Source organism: Crotalus tigris, unplaced genomic scaffold (genome assembly GCF_016545835.1).
Source record: "Crotalus tigris isolate CLP2741 ecotype Arizona unplaced genomic scaffold, ASM1654583v1 scf7180000019817.510193, whole genome shotgun sequence".
Classification (NCBI taxonomy): domain Eukaryota; kingdom Metazoa; phylum Chordata; class Lepidosauria; order Squamata; family Viperidae; genus Crotalus; species Crotalus tigris.
In genome coordinates, this window is record NW_024097726.1 from 62,791 (window position 1) to 81,219 (window position 18,429).

The 18,429-nt window shown below is 37.5% G+C and overlaps 1 protein-coding gene across 1 annotated transcript; it reads left to right on the top strand.

Moving 5' to 3' along the window:
* The first annotated feature begins 4,342 nt into the window (after positions 1-4,342).
* LOC120317748 (vomeronasal type-2 receptor 26-like) lies at positions 4,343-13,601 on the top strand. The gene is made up of 4 exons (XM_039364591.1): positions 4,343-4,504; positions 6,189-7,052; positions 9,878-10,004; positions 12,703-13,601. Exons 1-4 carry the CDS (start codon positions 4,343-4,345, stop codon positions 13,599-13,601), a joined length of 2,052 nt encoding a protein of 683 aa, XP_039220525.1.
* Positions 13,602-18,429: the final 4,828 nt, after the last annotated feature.

Sequence of the window (18,429 nt, forward strand, 5' to 3'; positions counted from 1 at the left end):
ATGAAATTGATGGGTAGGTAGGTAGGTAGGTAGGTAGGTAGGTAGGTAGGTAGGTAGGTAGGTAGGTAGGTAGGTAGGTAGGTAGCTAGATAGATAGATAGATAGATAGATAGATAGATAGATAGATAGATAGATAGATAGATAGATAGATAGATAGATAGATAGATAGATAGATAGATACAGTGGCCTTGTACAAACATTCTTTGCATGGTTCCCACAGTAGAAATAGGTGCCTCTCCGGGTTGACCCCTATTGCAGATTCCGCCTAATGTAAGGACCTGCCCCAGCTAGTTCTCTCAGGAAAGTACAACTCTTGACACCATGAGGTTAATCAAAAGAACTTTTACTAAGAAACAGTTGTTGCAGTAAAGTAAGGTGGAATCTAACGATCCCACACAAACCATCAAGCTATTCTTCCCATTTCAAAACCCAACCCCCCGACCAGTCCATTAGCAGTCAATACAGTGCTGTAAGGTTGTTTTGAGAGTTCTGAGGTACAGGACAGATAATAGGTCATCCTCAGGGCTCAGCAACCTTGGAGTCAGGCTGGAACCAGCTGAGAAGGAATCCATCCAGTGGTGGGATTCAACCACTTTGCACCACTTTGGTAGACCGGTAGCTAACTTTTTGTTGCCCAAGCCCAGAATGGACTTCTGGAAATGGCATCCACACAGAGAACTGTTGTTCACATATTTGAATCCCACACTGAATCCATCCCATCTCCAACGAGGATTGTCCTCCCTAATTCCCATGCAGTTACAACAAAAGAAAAGCATGTAAAGAATGCTCCTCTGGAGCCTCTTCCTCTCCCCTCCAACTGAATGACAGGGCACACCCTAAAGGAGATCTGACAGATACATGATAGACAGACAGACAGACCCAGTAAAACATATATACACACATACACAGAATGGGAGGAGGAGAGAGGGGCGAGGGAGGGAGAGAGAGAAAGAGGGAGGCAGAGAGAGACTGACTTAAGTTTAAATTTCTCTTGAATGGAAATTGAAAAAATCATATAAAATGATATAAGGAGCATAGGATTCTGTCTGTTGCTCTTCAGAAAAAGAAGTCTGAAAGCTCAAAAGAACACAGTTCAAGATTGCTGAGACATGAAAATGATGAAAGATTGAGTGGAATAATGGTCTGCCATTCCTATGCCAGTCAGTGAGTATATGCACCCAGACATATAAAATGAGGGGAAAGGAGAAGCTCACAGAGATATTTTACTTCCTTGAAGAGAACAAAACTCAGCCACTTTTTGTGGACACTGTTATTAAAAGACTATTACACCAATACAAAGCCAGCTCCATACTAAAATCATTTGTACAACATTGTGTTTGTCTTGAAGAATGAGAAAGAAAAAAAAGGTAGGTATTGAGTCATTGTGGTGCAGTGGTTAGGATGCAGTATTGCAGGCTAATTCTGCTGACTGCCGGCAGTTCGATTCTCACTGTCTCAAAGTTGACTCAGCCTTCCATCCTTCTGAGGTCAGTAAATTGAGGACCCAGATTGTTGAGGGCATTATGTTGACTCTGTAAACTGGTTAGAGAGGGCTGTAAGGCACTGTGAAGCGGTATATAAGTGCTATTGCTAGGGCAAATAATACTAGCAATGACGATGTTACCTAGTTTGGGTAATGAAAGATTTGCAAGAAAACAGCCATGCTCAGATAGTACCAAGGACCTCTCATAAATCATTCCCTTTTTTTCTTGCTTTAGACTTAGTTTGTCTTCCTTAGTTCACCTATCTCCCTATGAGAAGACAAAAGTGGATTTATTTTTATGGAAATGTTTGTCTGTCTTTGAACAAGTAAATTTTCAGGGGTCTTCCCCAAGAGAAAAATTCAAAAGATCAATACTCTTTTTTAAAATCCATAAAGTCACAGAAAATACCATGGCAAGTATGATCCTGATCTTTGTAGGTATAGATGCATCACAGCATTTAAATATCTTTTCCAAAGCCTTCACCTATACTATTCTGTAGCATATTTGGAACATAGAGCTTAGAATAACCGAAAGAGACCTTGAAGGTCATCTAATTCAATGCCCTGCACAAGCAAGAGAGTTTATACCATTTCAGACAAATTCCTATCTAGCGTCTTCTTGAAAGCCTCCAGTGATGGGGCACCTACATCTTCTGAAGGCAAGCCATTCCACTGGTTGATTGTCTTCACTGTTGGGGAAATTTCTCCTTAGTTCTACATTGCTTCTCTCTTTGATTAGGTTCCATCCATTGGTTCTTTTTTTGCCTTCTGGTGCTTTGGAAAATAGTTTGCGCCTCTCATCTTTGTGGTAGCCTCTCAATTATTGGAACATTACTATCATATCTCCACTAGTGCTTCTTTTCACTAGATTAGATATACCCAATTCCTGCAACAGTTCTTCATATGTTTTAGCCTCCAGTCCCCTAATCATCTTTGTTACTCTTTTCTGTACTATTTCTAGTCTCAGTTTCTTGACTGCTTGTTCCTTTAGTGTTAAAATATCCTTTCTGTATATTGTAAAAGGCAGATGCTACCTATTTCAATTCATTTCAATTAAGCGGTCAAGAAAATCTGACTTTTCCCCCTGCCACTATAGAATATCTGGAATTTCCATAAATGATAGCCTTGGAATCCTAAAATAAAGACAGCAAGTTGGAAAGATGATGAAAAAATAGATAAAGATAGATTAAAAGATAGATTTTAAAAAACCCAATGGAGCAGAACAGTATCAGTTCCAGGGGGTGGAGGGTGAATTCACCATTCTTATTATAAAAACCACACACAAGATAAAACATGAAACGTATTTTACTTTAATTTTTTACAAATATCCCTATCCACTCTTGTTTCTTCTTTAATCCTTTGGAGGGTCTGTGTGTGTCAATAGTTTTCTATTTAACTTGCACTTTTATCTAGTTTCCAAAGGATTTTCAAATCACGTCCTGCAAATCTCTCCCTAATAGTTGATGTTTGACCATTTCATCAAACATTTTGCAGGGAAATGGATTCCTAATCCATTGATTAAATTAAATCTTTGTTCTGATTTCTAGAATTAGAGAAATGTTGTAGTTTCAAACTTCCCAATTCTATTTCTCCACTATTTTCAAAACAGGTTCAACATCAGTCACTTATTCTGCCACCCCAAAGAAATAAAGTTGTTAATCAGACATATACAAAAAAAATTGACAGGTTGCCAATGGTTCAATGGCAATTATATCCCTTATGAATTACTATAATCATTCTATTATTCTAGTAGGCCAAAATATCCAACGTTCCGTACAAAAGGGAATAGGAATTTAGAAACAATAAATATTTGAAGAGCCACTTGGAGGAAGGGAATGTTAATGCTGTCTCTGTGAGATTCAAAGTTCTCTTCCTCCTCTTTGCTCTGCCAGAAGATAGACTCCGTACACAGAGAGTCATAAAATTGATCTTCCTGCTGTTCCTGATGCACAAAGCAGTTACTCTGAGCTGCCCTGCAAGTAATGCTTTCCCTGTTCCACATGACTGGTATCAACCTGGTGACCTCGTCATTGGTGGGATGATGTCTCACTTAAATTACCATTTCTATCAAACTCTATTCAAGCAACATCCTTTTCTCAATCTTTATGATTCACCAATGTAAAGATTTTCCTTTGAATTAACTGACCTTACGCACATGCCAAAGAATCGTTTATTTGACTAATAACTTTTTGTATAGAAAATCTAGAGTTTTTTGTGTAACTTTAAGAATTTCTGTATTTTGAAAGTTTTCTAGTGATGACAGAAGAGGAAATTTTCTTTGTGTTTGGTTCATTAACAATGTTCTTGTAAGAAAAGCCCATTTGATTGCATGGAGGTTATCACAAAGCAGAATACTAAACAAAAAAAGAAATCAGTACTGCCACACTTCACAAAACAAAAATAAAGGTGCTTTTCCAAAAGGCATCTGGACTTCTTTGGTTTTTTCTTTGAAAATGTTTCAGTAAAGTTCCTAGAAAACTAAGCCAACAGAGATACTGAACACTGAATTTAGCACTTTAGAAATTAGTATAACTTATGATGAATCAAAAATAGAAAAATATTAAAGGAAATAAATTGTGTGCAAAGTATACTTGGACTGATTATAAAATTATTTAATGCTTCAATCAGAAACAGGTTTTCTGGTAGTCAGTTACAAATAATGACCATCCTAAAATAATTTGCAAATTATAAATTATTATTTTGAAACGATGTGCTCAATCTATTTGCAGTGTAATAACCAAATTCTACCAGCACGTCCTTGTCTTGGCCTTTGCTGTGAAGGAGATCAATGAGGACTCCCAGATCTTACCTAATGTCACTCTTGGATTCCACATCTATGACAGTTACTACAATTCAAGGATGACCTATCGTACCACTCTGGACCTCCTTTTCAAATCCAAGGAATTTGTCCCTAACTACAAATGTGATAGCCAGAAAAATCTGATAGCTATCATTGGAGGATTAGGTTCTGATACATCATCTAATATAGCTGACGTTGTAGGTTTCTACAAGATTCCACAGGTAAGTATCGAGCGGATGAGCAGAAAAATATTGCACCTTTGTTTTTTTTATAAGTTGACTTTTCTATGCATCTGTTAAGTTCTTTGTTAATACTTTAGACTTTTCTTTATTTATTTTCAAACTCGCCACTTCTCCAAACTTTTCTATTCTCTCCAACAATTTAGTAGTTGTTTCAAGTGGCTCCTCCAAAATAAAAACCAAATCATTGGCAAAGGCTTGTAATTTATATTTTTGATCTTTTATCTCCAATCCTTTAATTTCTATATCTTCTCTAATCTTTCTAGTCAGTACTTCCAATGTTAGTATAAATAACAATGGGGATAGTGGACATCCCTGTCTTATACCTTTTTTGATATCAAAATTTTCTGCATTTAAGTCTGCATTTAAGATTATTTTAGCCCTTTGTTTACGATAGATTGTTTGAATTGCATTTATAAAGTTTTTCCCAAAGTCCATTTCCACCAACTGCTGGAACATAAATTGCCAGTTCAGATTATCAAATGCTTTTTGCGCATCAAGAAATATTAATGCCATCTGTTTCCCTGGATGATTTTCATAATACTCAAAACATCCAAAATCATTCTTAAGTTATTTTTTATCTGTCTTTTAGATAGGAAGCCATTTATCTGTGTATATAAATTCAGTCAAGAATTTCTTAACTCTTTCTGCTATTATTGGGGCAAAGATTTTATAATCCACATTTAGCGATATTAGTCTACAGATTTTTATTTATGTAAGGACAGTATCTTCTTTAGGTATTAAAGTAATATTAGCTTCAGTCCATGACTTTGGTATTTTAGTCTCCAAAATTCTTTCAACGTTGGACTTAATACATCTTGTAATGCTATATAAAATTCTGTGGGAAGTCCATCTGGACCAGGGTCTTATCTTTTTTTTCCTTTTTATGGTTTCTATAATCTCCATCATGGATATTTTCCCACGTAGTATATTTCAAACATTCTCCGGGATTTTGGCAAGTCTGTTTTTTTAGGTGCGACTGTATTTTTTCTTTAGGAACTTCCTCTGCCTTATAAAGTGTCTCATAGTAGTCTTTAATGATTTCTTTCATTGCATCATTTTGGAACTGTAATTTTCCTTTTGAATCTAGTAGCTTATTTATCATTCTTTTTTCTTTTTCTTTCTTCAATCTATATGCTAACCATCTCCCAAGCTTATTAGCACTACAAATGTGATAGTCAGAAACATCTGATCGCTATCATTGGAGGATTAGGTTCTGATACGTCATCTAATATAGCTGATATTGTAGGTTTCTACAAGATTCCACAGATAAGTATGGAGTGAATGAGCAGAAAAATTCTGCATCTTGTTACATCATAATTACTGATAATCAGATATTAGGCTTAGATTTGTATTAAGACAGTCTGTAGACCTTAAGGTATAATACTTAGCACTCTTTTCTGAAATTACAATGCCAATCATAGATGTGAGTATTCAGGGACATGCCATAACTAAAGAAAGATTTGAATGTGGTATTCATTAGTCCTGTTCAGACAATTGAACTATTATAATGTGTTTGAAATAATTTCTAGAAATTCTATACTATATTAATATTTCAAAAGAGAGGAAAAATTCCTTCCTTGGATATTTTTTACAGGAAAACTAGATCCAGAAAGATCAGATTTGAGCTAACAACTCAAGAGAATATCACTCTGCTTTCTTTTAGCTGACATATGGCTCATTAGCCCAAGAGAAATTTCAGACCAATAAGCGATCTTCATTTTATTTCATGGTCCCCAAAGAGGACCATCAATACATTGGGATTATTCAACTGCTTCATCACTTCAGGTGGACATGGATTGGGATTTTTGCTATGGATAACAACAATGGAGAACGTTTCTTACAAAAAATGCAGCCCATACTTTCACAAAATGGAATCTGTTTATCATTTGTACAAAGGCTGCCACAACTAATCCACATAGAACAATATACAAAACTTTATGACATAATCTCAAACATTTTCACTAATTTGAGGAATGGCAACACCACTACATTTCTTGTCTATGGAGAATCAGGGACAATTATGTGTCTCAGAGCTATCATGTTTGTAGCAGATCCTGAAAGCATTGAAACTGCATCATTTAGAAAGGTGTGGGTCATGACTGCACAGATTGATTTTGTCCTCTCAGGCTTTCAAGTCACGTGGGATCTCCAGATGTTTCATGGGGCTCTTTCCTTCACTGTTCATTCAAGAGCAGTTGTAGGTTTCAGGGAGTTTCTTCAGACCATAAAACCTCATTCAGGCTACAGAGATGGTTTTTTGCAGGACGTTTGGGAACAATTACTTGATTGTTCATTCTCAAAATCAGAGTTACAAGAAATGTCCAGTAGGCAGTGCCCGGGGCAGATAAAACTGGAGGATTTTCCTGGGCCTGTGTTTGAAATGGAAATGACTGGACAAAGCTACAGTGTCTACAATGCTGTTTATGCTGTGGCTCATGCTTTGCAGGCTCTATTACTGTCAAGATTCAATAAGAAAAAAACAATAATGGGTAAAAAAACTGACCTTCTATATCTACAGGCTTGGCAGGTATTCTCTCTGCATTGGACATTTCTTTTATTTCAATGAGCAGTATGATCTAGAATTACCATTTGAACCTATGGCAGAAAGTCTTAATATTTTCTGCTTATAGAATCCAGTAGAACAGAATAGAATAGAATAGAATAGAATAGAACAGAACAGAATAGAATTGGAACGGAATAGGGGATAGGGAAAGGGATAAAATAATGGGATAGGATGGGATGGGATGAAAGTTATGTAGTATAATGTAATTAATAACATAATATAACATAACATAACATGACATGACATAACATAACAATATAATATAATATAATATAATATAATATAATATAATATAATATAATATAATATAATATAATATAATATAATATAGTAATGCAATGCAATGCAATGCAATACAATACAATACAATACAATACAATACAATACAATACAATACAATACAATATAATATAATAATGGAACAGAATAGGGGATATGGAAAGGGATAGAATAATGGGATGGAATGGGATTGGATGGGATGGGATAGGATGGGATGGGATGGAGTAGAGTGAAGTGGAGGAGTGGAGTGGAGTGGAATGGAATGGAACAGAATAACAGAAAGGGAAAGGGATAGAATAATGGGATGGGATGGGATCGGATGGGATGGGATGGGATGGGATAGGATAAGATAGAATAAGATAGGATAGAATAGAATATCTTTATTGTCACTTTAAATGTACATTAATCGGCATACATTAGAATGAAATTTCATCGCATATAGCTCTCAAAGGGTCACCACCTCCAACATACACTATATAAATATGACCAAAAAAACAGCATATGCGCATATACCCACTATCTATGACACAGAGAAACAACACAGTCTAGTTTGGATGCATACATGTACATGACAAGAAAAAGTTAGATGTGAACATCAAGAAACTACAAACTATTGTTAAGTAACACAGTTGTCAAGTGAATTTGGCTTCCCCATTAACTTTGCTTGTCAGAAGATGGCGAGGCTCCTAAATGTAAAAAAACAGTCATAAATCACTTTTTTTCAGTGCCATCGTAACGGTCATTAAACGAACTGTTGTAAATCAAGGACTATCTTTATTATCTTTATAACCCCCTCTCTCTTTCTCATTCTCTTTCACATAGCTCCATCCATTTCTACATGGCATTTCTTTTAACAATTCAGCTGGAGAGAAAGTGATCCTGAATGAGAAAGGAGAAGCAATGGGGGGATTTGACATCATCAACCTGATCACGTTTCCAAATCGGTCTTTTCAAAGAGTTAAAATCGGAATAATAGATCCCAGTGCTCCAACAGGCAAAGAATTATTTATTGATGATCATTTGATTGTCTGGCACCCAGCTTTTAATCAGGTATGGATTCATTTAATGGACGATATCTTGAGCTACCCGTGTTTCCCCACAAATAAGACTGTGTTTTATATTAATTTTTGCTCCAAAAGATGCATTAGGGCTTATTTTCTGCTTAGGGTTTATATTCAGGGAAATATGGTACTGAATGCATATGGCTGACTGAAGATCTTAACTGGGGGTTACTTTTGAGGGGGGACTTATATTACCAGCATCCTGAAAAATCATGCTAAGGCTTATTTTCTGTTTGGGTCTTATTATCAGGGAATCGGAGTATTATGATGCCAGATAGAGGCCTTGGTCTCCTTAACAATACTGACCAAAGTCTCTTCAGAAATCTAATTTCAATGCGTGTAAGAAAAAAATGGCATACTTTGAACAAATGTGGATCACGATCATACATTCCTGACAGTTAGAACAATTAACCAGTGGAACAACCTGCCTCCAGAATGATCCAACACTGGAAATTTTTAAGAAGAGACTGGACAGCCATTTGTCCAAAATGGTATAGGGTTTCCTGCCTGAGCAGCGGGTTGGACTAGATGACCTCCAAGGTCCCTTCCAACTTTATTATTATTATTATTATCGATCATCGCACAGTCAGCCAGATGTTCAGACTGGACTTGGCATTTTGTTCACCTATCGAGTCCTTACCCAGGACCTGGGATAGGCAGATGTGGATGTTTGATGGTATTACAGATATCGTCGCAGGATGGAAACAGTTCCTAATAAGGCCTTTTGCAATTGACTAATAGCGAATTTGTCAATGCCAATGGTGTTCAAGTGGTGCTTCAGTTGTTTTGGGATTGCACCCAAGGAGCCTATGACTATTGGTACTACCCTTGTTTGCTTTTGCCACAGTCTTTCTATTTCTATTTGTAGGTCTTTGTATTTTGTTATTTTCTCCAGTTCTTTCTCTTCTATTCTGCTATCTCCAGGCACTGCCACGTCCACTATCCAGACTTTTTTATTATTATTATTATTATTATTATTATTATTATTATTATTATTATTATTATTATTATTAATCAAATAGACAAAATGATGTAAAGTCTCGTTTTCATATTTGGTTCCCTTGCATATCATTGGAGTTGCATCATGTCCATAACATTATCATCACAATGTGGTAACTTAGTCATCACACATATTTATTTACTCACCTTGTCTTTTTCAGACAGGCCATTTTGTTCATCATTATAATTTTAACAAATTTTAATGTATAATATAAATCCAGCTAGCTAATATTCACTAGCTATTTGGGAAATAAAGAATTATTTTCCCCAATAAAAAGAAAGATTGATACAGTAACTTACAAATATGGCTGAAGATAATATTGAAGGAACCACTCTGAGTCATTCACTGGTCAACCTTTGCTCCTGGTGACTCACTCAGATTGAATCCTGCAAGATTAATTTATTTATTTTTATTTTCTGTTTGCCAAAACCTTTTATGTTTATCACCAGGTTCTTCCAATTTCTCTGTGTAATGACCACTGCTCCCCTGGATACTGGAAGAATGAGACTGAAGGAAAACAGTTTTGTTGCTATGACTGTGTTCCATGTACAGAAGGGAAGATTTCAAATCAAAAAGGTAGGTTAGATATTCCATCAAGTTTTCATTAGATTGATTTAAGCAAACAAAGAGGTGCGATGGCTCAGTGCCTAAATGATGCTGAAGGTTTTTGTTACAGTGGTTCGAGTCCTAGCACTGTGTGGAAGGGTGAGCTTCCCTCACTTGCCTCAGCTTCTGCCCACCAAGCATTTCAAAAGCATGTTATATATGAGTAGATAAATAGGTACCACTTTGGTGGGAACTCGAGCTGGCGCTTCATGTGGATGTTTAGAATTCCTCTGGCACTGGGCTTCCTGTTTGCAATGTTCAGTTGCAAAGCAGCTTTGATGGAGGGACCAGGCCCCCAGATGATGTTGTAGGAAAGCTGCTCACATTTTCTTCTGATGCAGAGCTCGTTTGCCCCATGTAGCACACTTTGGAAAGTGCACAAGTGTGAAACAAACAAGTTAGCAGTCTTAAGCAGCCAGACTACTAATCTGTATAGTCTCCTGGCTAATGTAACATCACCATAAAATAAATGAATAAATAAATTTAAACAAACTAAAATACATGCCCTTAGTGTGTACATAACTCATATTTCTTCAAAACAAATATTCATTTTTATAGCTGTGATTCAAAATCTGTTGTTCAGGTTTCAAAGTTTGCCAATACACTCTATTACTAGAGACTTACATACACCCTCATGGTTTTCTTTTCCATGTTTTGGACAAAATGTGAAATGTCCAAATGGAAATTGTAATAAATTTTAAAATGATATCAAGGGTTGAATTCCAAAGAATAATTGTCCTTCCATTTCTCCTTTCTTTTATGCCAATCTTAAATTTTGCATCTGAGGAAAAACTGAATTTTCATAGAAACATAATAATAATAATAATAACTCCCTGCTTAGGCAGGAAACCTTATACCATTTCAGAAAAATGGCTGTCCAGTCTCTTCTTGAAAATTTCCAGTGTTGGAGCATTCACCGTTTCTGGAGGCAGGTTGTTCCACTGGTTAATTGTTCTAATTGTCAGGAAGTTTCTCCTTAGTTCTAGGATGCTTCTCTCCTTGCTTAGTTTCCACCCGTTGCTTCTTGTCCTGCCTACAGGTGCCTTGGAGAATACCTTGACTCCCTCTTCTTTGTGGCAGCCCCTGAGATATTGGAACACTGCTATCATGTCACACCTAGTCCTTCTTTGCACTAAACTAGACATACCCAATTCTAGCAGCTGCTCCTTATATGCTTTAGCCTCCAGTCCCCTAATCATCTTTGTTACTCTTCTCTGTACTCTTTCTAGAATCTCAGCATCTTTTTTTCATCGCGGTGACCAAAACTTGATGCAGTATTCCAAGTGTGGCCTTACCAAGGCATTGTAAAGTAGTATTAACACTTCACGTGATCTTGATTCTACCCCTCTGTTAATGCAGCCTAGCACTGTGTTCGCTTTTTTGCCAGCTGCAGCACACTGCTGGCTCATATTTAGATGATTGTCCACTAGGACTCTGAGGTCCCTCTCACAGTTACTGCTATTGAGCAAGGTACCCCCTATACTATACCTGTGCATTTGGTTTTTCTTGCCTAAATGTAGAACCTTGCTTTTTTCACCATTGAATTTCATTTTGTTAGATAGTGCCCAGTGTTCAAGTCTGTCCAGATCCTTCTGTATCTTAAGCCTGTCTTCTGAAGTGTTGGCTATTCCTGCCAGCTTGGTATCGTCTGCAAATTTGATGAGTTCCCCATTTATCCCCTCATCCAAATCGTTGATATAGATGTTGAAGAGCACTGGGCCCAGAACAGAGTCCTGGGGCACTCCACTACACATTTCCCTCAATGTACATGCGGTTCCATTGAAGACCACATGCTGAGTATGGCCAGTCAGCCACCTACAGATCCATCTGGTGGTGATGCTGTCTACCCCACATTTTTCTATCTTGTCAAGTAGTATGTTGTGATCTACTTTATCAAATGCATTACTGAAGTCCAAGTAAATTATGTCCACAGCATTTCTCTGACCCACTAATTTTGTCACTTGGTCAAAGAATGCAATAAGGTTTATCTGACATGATCTATTTTTGACAAACCCATGTTGGCTTTTAGTAATGACTTTGTTTGCCTCTAGGTGTTCGGTGATTCCTTGTTTGATTATCTTTTCCAGGATCTTCCCAGGTATTAAGGTCAGGCTGATAGGTCTGTAATTTCCTGGGTCCATTTTTTTCCCTTTTTTGTAGATGGGAACTACATCAGCTCTTTTCCAGTCCTCTGGTAGTTCCCCTGTGCTTCTGGATCTTTGAAAAATATAGTTCAGTGGTTCTTAGATCACATCTGCCAGTTCCTTGAGAACCTTGGGGTGTAATCTATCTGGTCCTGGCGATTTGAACTCATCTAGGCTGGACACGTGCTCATTTACCATTTTCTTGCCTATCTGAACTTGTGTTTCTATTCTGTTTTTTATGGCACTATTTTTGATAGGTTGGTCTGTTTTTTTCCCTTTGTGTAAAGACAGATGCAAAAAACGAGTTAAATAGTTCTGCTTTCTCCCCGTTGCTTGTCACTTTTTTGCCACTTTAACCCACTAATGGACCAATCATTTCCTTCATTTTTTCTTGTTCATGATCATGATCGATCTGGTAATCAGAGGAAAGAACTCAAAAGGAACAACAACTAGCACCCATTCAGAAAGTAATTTGAGTAATATGGAATGACAAATGATGACAAATTCCTTGATATTCCTTCCAGATATGGATGACTGTTTCGAATGTTCAGGAGACCATTATCCAAATAAAGAAAAGAAAGGATGTATCCTGAAACTGCTGATATTTATAACTTTTGAAGAAACCTTAGGAATTGGTTTAGCCTCAACTGCTCTGGGTTTCTTATTCTTGACTTCTTGGACACTTGGAACATTTATTAAATACAGAGATACTCCCATTGTGAAAGCCAACAACCGGTCTCTCACCTACACGCTTCTTGTCTCTCTTCTGCTCTGTTTTCTCTCCTCTTTGTTGTTCCTCAGCCAACCTGACAAGGTGACCTGCCTTCTCCGAAAACCAACTTTTGGCATCACTTTTTCAGTGGCCATTTCTAGTGTACTGGCCAAAACCATCACTGTGGTTGTGGCTTTCATGGCCACTAAACCAGGGTCTCAGATGAGGAAATGGGTGGGGAAAAGATTGGCCTTTTCTACTGTACTTTGCTGTTCTCTCTTGCAAGTATGTATTTGTATCCTTTGGTTGTCAACATCTCCACCATTCCCTGAGTTGGACATGCATTCAGAGCTCCAAGAAATGATTTTACAATGCAATGAGGGGTCAGCTTTCTTTTTCTACTGTGTCTTGGGCTACATGGGCATCTTAGCCATTGCCAGCTTTATTGTGGCTTTTCTTGCCCGTAAACTACCTGACAGTTTCAATGAAGCCAAGTTCATCACCTTCAGCATGTTGGCTTTTAGCAGTGTGTGGATCTCCTTCTTTCCAGCCTATCTGAGCACAAAAGGAAAAGCCATGGTAGCTGTGGAGATCTTCTCCATCTTGTCCTCCAGTGCTGCATTACTGGGATGCATATTTTTGCCAAAGTGCTATATTATTGTTTTCCGGCCTGAGTTAAACCACAAAGAGCAACTCATAAAGAGGACTTAATACATAATGTAATCTTACTTGGTATGAGAAACTGCTGACAGAAAAGTATAGAAAAATAGGCAACATATAGCTTTTATTTAGGTCAAAGAATGATTTATAGAGAATGATTATGATTATTAAGATTTGAGCAGACAAGTGGACTAGAGGTGGAGCTCTCACCTCACAATTAGGAGGCTATGAGTTTGATCCTAGGAAGCTGCAGATATTTCTTTGAGCACAATAAGTAATTGTCCGCTGTGAACTCCATGTAGACATCAGGGAGAGCATCCAGTCAGTAAACTACAGGTAGTCCCCAGTTATGAGCCTAATAGAGCCTGCCCATTGGGCTTGTAATCATCAAATGAATCAGACTCAATATTACAACATTTTAAAATCAAACTCATTAATTGAATCAAATGGGTCATTAAATGAACAAAGATTTGATTTACTATTTCCTCGGATGGCTGCCTGAAATGAGAGACTTTTCCCGCAGCCGCTGCAGGCTGTTTCCAACAGCAAATCAGCTCTTTCCTGTTTAAGTAATCACAGAATTTGTGAACTGCCTCCCAAGTAGGTAGTAGACTTTTTTTTTAAAAAAAGCCATTTGTTGCTAGGCAGAGGGGTGGAGAACTCTGCGATTGCAGCTGCCACTAAAGTAAAGAATCTCCAGTTTACAGAAATCTCTGATTGCTTTAAAACACACACACAAATGATTGCCGGCCATTAGCTTAAGCGTCTCCAAGCCAGGCATGCAGAGGGAGATGGGGTGTAGTTTACAGAACTGTTGGTTTGCAACAGTAACTGAGATGGAAGGGACCATTAGGTCATATAATAATAATAATAATAATAATAATAATAATAATAATAATAATAATAATAATAATAATAAGCAGGAAAATTGAAGAAAGAGACCGAGGGACTAATTCTGGCTGCACAAGACCAAGCCTTAAGGACAAATGCATACAAAGTCAAAATTGAGAAGACAGCAACCGACAGTAAGTGCCGCCTGTGCAAAGAAGCTGAAGAAACAGTGGACCACTTGGTAAGCTGTTGCAAGAAGATTGCACAAACTGATTACAAGCAGCGGCATGACAAAGTAGCAACAATTGTGCATTGGAAGATCTGCAAAAAATATAATTTGCCTGTAAGCAAAAACTGGTGGGATCATAAAATAGAGAAAGTCATAGAAAATGATAAAATTAAACTGCTCTGGGACTTCAGAATTCAAACAGACAAGCACCTGCAACATAACACCCCAGACTTAACAATTGTCGATAAGACAGACAAAAAAGTCTGGATAGTGGACGTGGCAGTGCCTGGAGATAGCAGAATAGAAGAGAAAGAATTGGAGAAGATAACAAAATACAAAGACCTACAAATAGAAATAGAAAGATTGTGGCAAAAGCAAGCAAGGGTAGTACCAATAGTCATAGGCTCCTTGGGTACAATCCCAAAACAACTGGAGCATCACTTGAACACCATTGGCATTGACAAATTCGCTATTAGTCAATTGCAAAAGGCGGCCTTATTAGGAACTGCTTCCATCCTGCGACGATATCTGTAATACCATCAAACATCCACATCTGCCTATCCCAGGTCCTGGGTAAGGACTCGATAGGTAGACAAAATGCCAAATCCAGTCTGAACATCTGGCTGACTGTGCGATGATCGATAATAATAATAATAAACAACTTGGAAGGGACTTTGGAGGTCATCTAATCCAATCCCCTGCTCAGGCAGGGAACCCTATACCATTTCGGACAAATGGCTGTCCAGTCTCTTCTTAAAAACTTCCAGTGTTGGAACATTTCCACCCGTTGCTTCTTGTCCTGCCTTCAGGCACCTTGGAAAAGAGCTTAACTCCCTCTTCTTTGTGGAAGCCCCTGAGATATTGGAAGGCTGCTATCATGTCGCCCCTCATCCTTCTTTTCATTAAACCAGACGTTAAACTAGTCTAACCCACTGCTCTCACAAGAGAGTACAGTACTATACTGTATTTCTGATAAATGCCTATCTAGACTCTTCTTCAAAGCCTCCAGTGACAGAACACCCACAACTTCTGGAGGCAACTTAAATTAAAAATGTTTAAAAAAACAAACAAAAAAACAACCCTGCTCCTTATCAGGACAAGCCTCTCCAGGCAAAATCCAAAATGGGGGGGGGGGTTTCCTTCCAGTAAGTGTTAGCAGAATCTCTGTTGGGTCTATGCTAGCGAAAGGAGGAGCAGCAGCCACATGCTGTAAGTTTCAGGCAAATGCAAGCAATCTTGCAAAATACTGTACTTACAAAACAATAAAAAGCAGACCAATTCCCAAAGTGATTACAAACAATGCAGTACAGTACTTTAGAGTAACAAAAAAGAATATTTTAAAATACTTACAGAAGTAATTCTAGCTCTCTACAAGTCCAGTCCTCAAGCCCAGCAAGCAGCAGATCTTCCCTCCAGGAGAAATTAAAACAAACGGTCCTGCCAGCTGCAAAAATCTTGCTTGGCCATGTGAACAGGCACAAAAAAAACAACAACCCCACAACCAACTACTTGCAGCTCCTTGTAGGCCTGAACCGGCCCAGGCAAGTCACAGAATTAAAATGGCCACCGCAGCAGCCAAGACTGAATCCAAGTCACATGGCTACAGAGACCTGTTTTTGATCACAATTTTGAATATTTAATGTCAGCACCCTTTCTGGATAACCTTGTTTTTGTGAAATATTGCTAAATAAACACTCGTATCTAGGGATTACCTGCATCAGTTCCATTCAGTTGCCCTGATTCCACCCCAATGCAAGGGATTATAGTCATTAAAAGAAAATTTAAAAAAAATGATTAAGATTTGTTATGGTCACCCATTCCAACAGAAGTGCTCATGCTTATTTGCAAAAATTTTCCAAATTTTTTTTGCCTAACACTTTCCCTCTTTCAACATTCAATGGTAACAAGGATATGACACTCCAGCTTCCTTACTTAGGATACTAGAAATGTTAACTCAAAGGCTGTCCAAATTTGCAGCTACCACTTGTATGGTTTTTACATTTTCAATTCTTAAACCATTTGATAAGTGTAGTAAAAAGTTAATTACATGTATTTAGCATGGAATCAGTTTTCTATTGGTTAGGGTTTTTTGATATGTGAAAATTATAGACTTTCTGAAATATAAATGTATTTGTTTTTTTAAAAAAAATGTTTTATACTTGGTCATATCTATTCACTTTCTAGCCATTGTTTGATTTCCACTATAACAAATATATTGTCACATGCTTTATTAGATGTGTATGCTAGTCAATTACCATAATAAAGAGTGATTTGATTTACTGCTCTTTTAGTTTGGTTTTAATAATTTTTATTTTTTTAAATCATTATTGTATAATAGATTTAATAATTCTCATGATCTTTATTTATTGTTCTGGGCATGCTGCCCAAAATAATTTTCTGCGAGATGAATAGCCGTATAAAATTGATGAATAAATTAATACATATCATATAAGAAATTGTTAGAGATCATTGTGGCATTTGGTATGAAAAGCAAAGGTGAAATCTTGAAATAAATGTGGAGCTCTGTCTTGTACAGGAAGAGACCACAAATATGAAAATATATGTGGAAAATATTGTGAATGTTCTAATGAAGATGATGGGTAGGTAGGTAGGTTGGTAGATAGGTAGGTAGGTTGGTGGATAGATAGATAGATAGATAGATAGATAGATAGATAGATAGATAGATAGATAGATAGATAGATAGATAGATAGATAGATAGATAGATAGATAGATAGATAGCGTTGCCTTGTACAGACATTCCTTGCATGGTCCCCACAGTAGAAATAGGCGCCTCTCCGGGTTGACCACTATTGCAGATTCTGCCTAATATAAGGATCTGCCCCAGCTAGTTCTCTCAGGAAAGTACAACTCTTGACACCATGAGGTTAATCAAAAGAACTTTTAAAGAGAAACAGTTATTGCAGTAAGATAAGGTGGAATCTAACGATTCCGCACAAACCATCAAGCTATTCTTCAAAACGCACCCACCCGACCAGTCCATTAGTAGTCAATACAGTGCTGTAAGGTTGTTTTGAGAGTGCTGAGGTACAGGACAGATAAAGGGTCATCCTCAGGGCTCAGCAACCTTGGAGTCAGGCTGCAACTGGCTGAGAAGGAATCCATTCAGTGGTGGGATTCAGCCACTTTGCACCACTTTGGCAGAATCAGTAGCTAAATTTTTTTTGCCCAAACCCAGAATGGACTTCTGGAAATGGCATCCACACAGAGAACTGGTTGTTCACATATTGGAATCTCACCACTGAATCCATCCCATCTCCAAAGAGGATTGTCCTCCCTAATTCCCATGCAGTTACAACAAAAGAAAAGCATGTAAAGAATGCTCCTCTGGAGCCTCTTCCTCTCCCCTCCAACTAAATTGCAGGGCGCATCCAAAAGGGGATCTGACAGATACATGATAGATAGACAGACAGACCCAATAAAACATATATACAGAGAATGGGAGGAGAGAGGGGCAAGGGAGGGAGAGAGAGAAAGAGGGAGGCAGAGAGAGACTGACTTAAGTTTAAATTTCTCTTGAATTGAAATTGAAAAAAATGATATAAGGATCATATGATTCTATCTGTTGCTCTTCAGAAAAAAAAGTCTGAAAGCTTGAAAGAACACAGTTCAAGATTGCTGAGACATGAAAATGATGAAAGATTGAGTGGAATCTATGCCAGTCAGTGAGTTATATGCACCCAGACATATAATATGAGAGGAAAGGAGAAGCTCACAGAGATATTTACTTCCTTGAAGAGAACAAAACTCAACCACTTCTTGTGGACACTGCTATTAAAAGACTATTATACCAATACAAA

Coding starts and splice junctions, on each gene's coding strand:
- LOC120317748 (XM_039364591.1), top strand. CDS start 4,343: ATGACCTATCGTACCACTCTGGACCTCCTTTTCAAATCCAAGGAATTT. Junction 7,053..9,877: donor TATATCTACAGGCTTGGCAG/GTATTCTCTCTG, acceptor GTTTATCACCAG/GTTCTTCCAATTTCTCTGTG. Junction 10,005..12,702: donor GAAGATTTCAAATCAAAAAG/GTAGGTTAGATA, acceptor TATTCCTTCCAG/ATATGGATGACTGTTTCGAA.